Source organism: Anastrepha ludens, chromosome 5, assembly GCF_028408465.1.
Source record: "Anastrepha ludens isolate Willacy chromosome 5, idAnaLude1.1, whole genome shotgun sequence".
Taxonomy (NCBI): Eukaryota; Metazoa; Arthropoda; class Insecta; order Diptera; family Tephritidae; genus Anastrepha; species Anastrepha ludens.
The window spans coordinates 54,036,459-54,045,440 of record NC_071501.1 but is presented as its reverse complement, the minus strand read 5'-3'; the positions used below and the strand labels follow the sequence as shown (position 1 = coordinate 54,045,440).

The 8,982-nt window shown below is 36.9% G+C and overlaps 1 protein-coding gene across 1 annotated transcript; it reads right to left on the bottom strand.

Moving 5' to 3' along the window:
- Window positions 1-4,865: 4,865 nt before the first annotated feature.
- Window positions 4,866-8,448, bottom strand: LOC128864030 (sphingolipid delta(4)-desaturase DES1). Its single transcript, XM_054103502.1, has 2 exons — window positions 7,905-8,448; window positions 4,866-5,934 (listed from the first exon to the last, which is right to left on the bottom strand). Exons 1-2 carry the CDS (start codon window positions 8,300-8,302, stop codon window positions 5,367-5,369), a joined length of 966 nt encoding a protein of 321 aa, XP_053959477.1. The 5' UTR covers window positions 8,303-8,448; the 3' UTR covers window positions 4,866-5,366.
- Between the last annotated feature and the right edge of the window lie 534 nt (window positions 8,449-8,982).

Below are 8,982 nucleotides of genomic sequence, written 5' to 3'. Positions count from 1 at the left end.
AACGATTACGGGGGATGTCTACCGACGACAATTGATGCGTTTGAGCCGAGCACTGCGAGAAAAACGGCCGCAATACGCCGATAGACACGACAAAGTTATTTTGCAACATGACAATGCTCGGCCACATGTTGCACAAGTGGTCAAAACATACTTAGAAACGCTCAAATGGGATGTCCTACCCCACCCGCCGTATAGTCCAGACCTTGCGCCATCCGATTACTATCTCTTCCGATCGATGCAACATGGCCTGGCTGACCAGCACTTCCGTAATTACGATGAAGTCAAAAAATGGATCGATTCGTGGATTGCGGCAAAACCGACCGAATTTTTCACAAAGGGAATCCGTGAATTGCCAGAAAGATGGGAAAAAGTAGTAGTAAGCGATGGACAATATTTTGAATATTAAATTTGTAACCATTTTACGTCAATAAAGTTTCAAATTTCGAAAAAAAAACGCACGAACTTATTCATAGTCCTATATAATATAAAGATAAATTTATGCACTTCAAAGAAATGGCGCGCACTGTTTTCGAGATTGCAGGTAATAACTGCACTATTGCCCAAAAAACAGGTTTTTTGGGATTACCTCGGAAACCGTTCTTTGAAAAAAAAAAAATAAAATTCATTTTTGGTTTCAGCGACCTCAAATTAGTTTAAAAACCGCCTTTTGGTCGAGGACCATTTTTGGTGAAAACTAGTGTTATCTATGAAGCATAAGGCGCTTGAAAGTACTTGAAACACCTCCAAAACCTCCAGATATCAATGTAATTGAACATCTGTGGGCTTATTTGGATAACCAACTGACAAAGCATGGTATTAGGAACAAGAAAGGCCTATAAGATGATATTAAAGAAGAGTGGGGGAAAATCGACCCTTTAACATGCAGGAAGCTGGCCAAGAAGACTGAATGCTGTGAGAAAAAATAAAGACTTGCCGACTAAATATTAATTATATTATTTTTTCTGAAATATTATTCGCCAAACTCTACTTTAAATAAAAGTACGAGTTCTTTTTTGTCTTGTACTTCGCTAAGTTCTTATGTTTGTATTTTCTATGTACGAATGAGTTGAAGTTTTTTTTATGGTTTTTGTAGTTTTGAAAAATACGCTTGAAGAACGAAAGTAAATGTGAGACATAAACGCATTAGATTTGCATTTTAATATATATTTATTTAAAATCATATCATTTGGGTGTCGGAGTTCTTTATTGAGACACTGTATACCTGTATTTAACGACTATCATAATTTCTAGATGTATCAACTCATATTTCTTGTCGGTTGGCATTAATGTTTTGTTTTGGTTCCTCATTTATTCGGTATTGTTGCCAGACGTTTTGCGAGTGTTTGATTCGTCATACTGATCTCGGCTTAAGTTTGATCGTCCATTAAGGACTAATGCCCGGCATCCTTATTTAAAACGATCGAGCTTAGCCTCTTCGCTGCCTTCTGCACCTCTTTAGTCGGGCTTGGCTTTCCTTCAAGAGGTTTAATTCGCCAGGAACAACCAGACAGCGGCTTCCTCTCACGCAAGGCAGCTTTACCACCTGTGGGTAAGGTATACCGAAAAGTTTGGTTCTAAAACTGCTGGGCTGCCCGGGTCCTCCGAGTTTTTAACCATGTCCAGCGGCGGCCCTTTTCCCCGTGCAGGGATCCAAGACTTCTTGTTTCGTTTTAGTCATATCAGCTGATTCGTTGGCCACTTATTAAGATGAGACCTTTTGGTGATTAGAAGGTAAAAATAAGGGCATGTTGAACGGTCGACTACGGGAGAACCACACGCCGCAGCAAGACCACCGTTATTTCCCTTACACATCACACACTGCTAATTGGTCATTTCGACACTATCAGTTAACTTGTGTTATTATTGATTTTAATTACCGCCGTAATGGACGTGCTGCGCCACATCCTCCGGTAATGAGTAACCTCAAAGACTTGCTACATTTTCTGGGGTATTTGTGAATACTGGTGTTTACTTTACTCCCTTAGAGATTGTTGTTAAAAGGCGTCGAGTGAAGCCGTGGAGTGCATTTAGGAATTGGAGCAACATTTCCGAAGAAATCGGATTCCGGCGAGCCCGAAAAAACAGTTGGTACGATGAGGAATGTCATGCTGCCTATAGAGCCACGCTGCGATCGGGCGCAACGCGAGCCATGTGGGATCGCTACAGAGAGCTAAGAAAGGAAGAGGCCGAAATACATGAGTGCGAGGAGCTAGAGATGCTGGCCAATTCTACCAGAAAGCTCGGCGGCTTGCAGAAGGTTTCAAGACCGGGGCATTTTCCTATAAGAACAAAGACGGCGATCTGGTGACCGACATCCAGAGCATTCTTAAATTATGGAGGGAACACTTCTCGAACCTACTAAATAGTGACAGCTGCGCATATCACAGAGAATGTGAAGATCCCGATACCCCAATCGTTGACGACGGAATTGATGTTCCGCTACCCGACCATGACGAGGTGAGAATAGCGATAACGCGGCTAAAGAACAATAAAGCCGCAGGCGCCGACGGACTGCCGGCTGAGCTATTCAAACATGACGACGAGGAGCTGGTAAGGTGCATGCATCAGCTCCTATGCAAAATGTGGTCGGATGAAAGCATGCCTGCCGATTGGAATTTAAGTGTGATACGCCCAATCCATAAGAAGGGCGATCCTGCAATCTGTGCCAATTACTGCGGGATTAGTCTTTTAAATATCGGCTACGTTGGCTGGGTCATGTCGTCCGAATAGATACAAACGTTCCGGCTTTGAAAGTATTCGATGCGGTACCAGATCAGGTGGAGAAGGACTTGGCTTCACTTGGTGTGTCCAATTGGCGCCGGTTAGCACGAGAAAGAAGCGACTGGCGTGCTTTGTTAAGCTCGGCCAAAATCGCGTAAGCGGTTATCGCGCCAATTAAGTAGAAGAAGAAAATATGGGCTGTGTGGGTGCTGAAATCAAAGATAGTACAATTCACTTCTTCAATTTTTGGCTACAAAAAATCCCCTTCAATCAAATCAACGAGCAGTGCGGATTTTTCAATACCGAGAAGCGGCACTTTTGCTTCTTAATAAAACCGCCGAGATGAAAATGCGTTGTTTGGGTTTAACAAAATTGACCTAGGAAATAAGTTTGCAATAATTCCTAACGTTGTTCAAGCATAAAGCGATTTATTTCTTTCCACGGAGATATGATACTGATATACGAGTACATATGGGAACTTCCACAGAAAAGTCTACCTTAACCGAAAACCTAGACTATGATTAAACAAAAAAAAATTGCTTGATTTATTAAAGAAAACTATTTAAATATCATAAAAGTAATATTTTCAAAATTTTCCTTAATTGCGTTCTTGAGTTATCGGACCACAAATTTCATGTTCACTTGGTGATCAGTTTTTTTATTTACAAGAGCGTTTTCTCTTTGCTGTTTAAATTTCTAAGAGTAACTCTGCAATTCAACTCTAATAGCTACAATTTGGCAATAACAACAACTAGGCGTAAAACCAGTGTAAAAGAGCAGTGACGTTTCAATTAACGGTAAATTTTGCATTTACTTTTAAAAGATATTCATCAATAACGTCACGCCATACAGATGCTATTTAGTCTTATTATAACTGCGCTGGCGATTGTAGATGCAAATAATTTGGTATTTTAATAAAAGTTGATAAAGTAACTGTAAAAAATACTCAAAGTGCTATAGGGAAAAACTAAAAACTGACCCACTGCGGCTGGAGAGAAGCCGTTTAAAAGCAAAAGAGAGGGCATCAAAGTACAGAAAAAGGTTAGAATCGAGCAAGCATAAAAGTGATGCAATAAAAAAACAAAATTGTAAAAGACAACAAACATTTCGCCTGAGAAAGAAAAATGAATGTGCCAAAGAATATAGCCCAGAAGCCAATCAGCCCTATATATGCTAATAGAAAAGTGGAATGAGTTGCCGAAAATTTCTGGAATACATAAAATTCATCATTTATCAAGCAGCGAAGACAGGCAAATAAAAGCAGCCGAGACACAAAAGTGTTGTATAATAATAAAATTAACTTGGAATATTTAAATAAACAAAATCGTATTTTTGAAATAAAATTCATGTTTTATTTTTAAGCGTCAAAAGTTATGTGCCTATTTATTTCGTTTATTTTCTCAAAACATCAAAATCACAGCGCTAGACCGAATTGAATATCTACATACACCCCTTCTATTTGAAATTTCTCCAAAAAATGTAAAAATTGGTATATCAACAAAAAAAATAATTTATATAAATTTCAGTAACATAACGTCAGGTAACGTCACGCCAGAGACTGTGTGGTAAAAAAAAAACCGAAACCATTTTTTTAACATAGGAATTTGGAATGTGAACCTTAAATATTTAAATATCCTGACAAAAAGTTTCACTCGAATAGTTTTACAAAATTCGAAGAATTATGCTTTTTCAAAATTCAAGATAAGGGGGACTTCCGTTTTTTGTAACGTCACGCCAGCTTATATTCTTTAGTGTTGTTAATAAATTTCGGTAACTTGTTTACTAAAATAAAGTCCCCTTTATTACAATGCAACTATTCATATAAAATATTTCGAAATGTTAAGTAAAGCATTTTTTTTTTTTACATTTAGTCATACAAATGTCACGTCACGCCAGTTTGGAAATACCCATATACCATATAGGTAAATACTATATGGATCACCCTGCATGTATTATTTTATATTTAAGTGAAATCAACATTTTACCATGTTATTTTGTTGTAACAGAATAAATACTTCCCATAAATGTTTGGAAAATGCGGAAATAGTGTGGATGTTTTAGTTCGGCACTGCTGCATTTTTATATACATACATACCTACGCCCATATATTATATTTAATTTGCCAGTGAAAAAATATTAACAAATTACAAATCAGCATGGTGCATTTCATTTATTTAGCAAATAGAATACTTTACATAATATTATATTATATGTGAATACAAAATACTTCTTCATAATTACACAAATGGTTCAGTTAAAGTTTTTTCCACGTTATTATATATTTCTTTGTTTTTAAAGTCTTACGATAATTTGAACGATTCATACTAGTACACAGTTTAGCTTCATTATATCTATATTTGGTATTTGAAAATAGTTCATATTTACATGATTTATAATTCAAGTGAATATTATGGAATAGAAAATAAAAGTGATACATAATATTATATATTTAAGTGAAGTAACAAAAAAATACTGTTTATAACTCAATTTAGGGATACATTTTTCAAACTATATTTGCAAATTTACATATATATATGAATTAGGTGATATTAGGTGGCTTTTTCAATAAAAATGCGCAAATTATATTCAAAAATATCACTTATACTAGATGCGCTCAAGGAAATTTTCCATTTTTATTGCCTAACTTACGTCTTAAGTCCGCGCTTGTGACGTTTGACACGAGCGTATGGGCCTACAGCAGGATCGGTAATAAAATCATAAAGCACCCGTGACCAACTCGTATGCTGTGGCATTGTGTCATAAAATTCCGGAGCGATACGTTTCACTTCAGGCAACCTCGAACCTGGAACAGCAGGAAAGTCGTGATGTTCATTATGATATCCAACGTTGAACGTTATCCAATTAAGTGGCCCATAATAGGAGTACGTTTCGAAACCTTTGGCGAACATGTAATGCTCCGAAATAAAGTGCCCAGCCACCGGATGCAATCCCATTGCTAGTATAGATCCAATAACTAAGTAAGCTAGAGCTTTCCATCCAAAGAAATAAACGACAATTGTATTAAATATTATCTGTATGATAGTATTGACAACTTCTAGTCCAGTAGGTGGTTTTGGATTTATTATTAAAGGCCGAAAAATGTAAAAAAAGGGTTGTAAACAAACCCAGATAAATTTTCCAAAAGTTGTATCAAAGAGTTTTGCTTCTAAGAAAGTAGGAATATCCGTATCCACCCCTTCGTCACCTTGATACCTGCAATAAATTTGTTTTTTTAGTTCCATAGAAATATTTTTGGTTTACATGTGATATATTACAATTTTTTAATATTTTAAGCTTAAAAACAGATTAAATCAACCAAAAATCCACATCAATTTCGAATTCGGTAAAAACAGGAGTACAAATTCTCGTATAAGGTGAAACTTCCTCTTCGACATCAAGCAAACAATAAACGGGTCATGATGGGAAATAGTCATAAGAGGAATCTTTGTCTTTCGATTGGCCATCTATCTTCAATATTTGTTTCTACGCTCAATTTCTTTCGGGATAGTTTCTACCTCTCACAAAACATCAGAGTCTTTGTTCTTTATCAGATCCAGAAGAATCAGAACAACTAACAGAGTGGCGTAGCCAATAATGTACCAAGATAGAATGATCATTCGCCAGTAAATATAAGTTCTTATAAAGGATGATGTCTTATATTGCTTTCTTTTCTCGAAAAGTTTCCTCATAATGACGACATTACAAAGATATTGCAATGCGCCCGGCGATAATATTGCGCATTTCGAGAATGGGACCAGGGCTGCATAAGAACGTTAATTTAAGCAATAGATAAAATTAAACGATAAATGTATAACAAAAATAAATTGAACCCATAATTTTCAAAAAAATGTATCCAAATTTATTCGTAACTTCCATATAACGGTAATTTTCAAAAAAGAAAAAATCAAACTTTATATTTTTGTTATAAATGAAGCAAAATTACTCAAATATACTACAAATGATGAATCCAAAAAAGAAATACGACAGAAGTAAAATTGGCAGCGTAATGTCCCATTTTGGGTGAATGCAATAGCGACTGGAGGCAATCTCTCAAGGAACTTGGTAGCCTTTTTGGCACCGTATTTCTCTGAACTTCGTACAGATCCCTCTATCCGCAAACTGAAGTTTGAGGGTCGTGCCAGGGCAATCTTTCCAAGCAGGCAGGTTTGGAACAAGGGGGAAAACTGTACCGAGGCTATTACTTCTGTCTTCACTAACGGCTCCAAGATGGAATGGGGGAATGGGAGCAGGGGTTTTCTCTAAATATCTTAAATATTGATATAAATATAATCAATGAAATGTGAAGGAAAGCGTAGAAGCAAAAGTAAAATGCCCAAGAAACTAAATAATCAATACTTTTCTATGAAAAGGCCGAATTGTGTTAATGGAAAGTAGTTCTGCACCCCGCACAACACTAACCACCTTTTCACATGACTCATCAAACCCACTCATATAACACCCCTCTCCTTCTGGACCCAATCTGTCGAAACAGCAAGTTTCCTGGTCTTACCGTTAGATGAGCTAGACGAAGACCGCCGGTGATTACACTACACTGGAAGGGTAAAGTTACTGCTACAACAACAGCAATAATAACAGTCGGATCTGCTTTACCGGAACGATCCGGCCAAGAACTGTCACTCCATTAGCATTCCCGGTAATTGTATTCTGCTACAGCAAAAAGTAGCCTTTGGGAAAAGGAGTTCTGAACAAAAGTAATGTCGCCTAAATGTAAAAAAGCTCTATTAATTACTCGTAGTGTTAACCACATCGTTCCACAATTTCCGAAGCGGTGATGAGTTCCAGTTTTGAAAAAATAAAAAGGATTTGTTCAATTAAATAAAATTATGAGTTTTAGATAAATTTCAAGGACTTCCTATGCTTTCATTAAAATTCTGTGCCTTCATTCGCTTAAAACAAGCAAAAACGTAGGGAAAAATTGGGAAATTTGGATCGAGAGGCCCATATGAAGCATAGGTTGCTGCATGGTTTTAGAAATAACTTATGTTACTATGTATTTTCACGTTGCCTTTTTATTGTCGGCATTCTATCCACGACGTTAGTCATTGTAATGTCCCTAGTTGATATTTCTAAAAGTTGCTAGCCTTTTAATGAAACGCATTCTGCGCTTAAACGATAAGATGTAGTTGCACCTCCCTCGCACAAATCGCTTGAAGTTATCTTACCTATGGTGTTCAAGGTGGTATTTGCGGAAAGAAATCGACATAGGCAGTCCAATTGGCAGGTTGCAGATAAAGCCCAAAATACGATTATACATTGGGCGGCTATGTCCAAAAGCCAAATTATGCGATATTTCATGGACTGCTAACATAAGTGAGTGATTCAATATTCCTCCAAAACAATATGCTGCTATCAAAAGCAAGGTCCAAGATAAATCTTTTACAACAAACAGTGCGAGCAATTGAAGCAATACCATTGTACCGGCCACCCATTTAAAATTCGGATCATATCCAAAAAGCTTTTTAATTTGCGGATATTTTTCCAAAATGATTTTACGTCGCGAAGCGTGGGGCTCTTCAGTATACACCCATTCAAAATCAGTACGCGAAACTTTTTGCCCCATGTTTATTCAAAACGACACTTGTAAAACATACTTCGAAAACTGACACTTGTAAAACCGCATTAATGAAAAAAATGACTAATGAATTCCTTTAATAAAACCTATCGATGATCAAAGATATGAGAGTTATAGTGCGAATACACTACGCAAGCAGCCTGTCTAAAATAAGGCTTGACCAAACTATTCGAGTACTGTATGGGCATGAACGAATTATTACAGAATTAAACATCACAACACTTTGCGACCGTCATTTGTAAGCGATTGATGGATGTGACGTCATCTGTACATTTCATTTTTACTATTGTTTGTGTTCTGTTGATTAAAAACCGTAAAAGATACTAGATTAAGTATTTTATATTAATCTAACCTATCTCTTCATACCTGATGTTGGGAATCTGAGAGTAAAACTTATGGCAGATACATTATTCCAAGTTATCCGAAACGTCGTGGTCCAATCAATACATTTCACATAGCAAGCACAAATTAATCATCTGGAACAAAGATTGCATTAATAATAGGCGTAAGCTTTTGATATCGTGCCGCGATGATTCGCTCAATTTTAAAATTCCCTCAATGCTATGTTAAAGTAGTTAAGGTCCATTACATGGACTAAACTGAAGTGCCTGTTCAGGATCCAACATCCCCACGTGCGAGCGTCGCCAGCGGAGAGTCGTAGTTGTAAT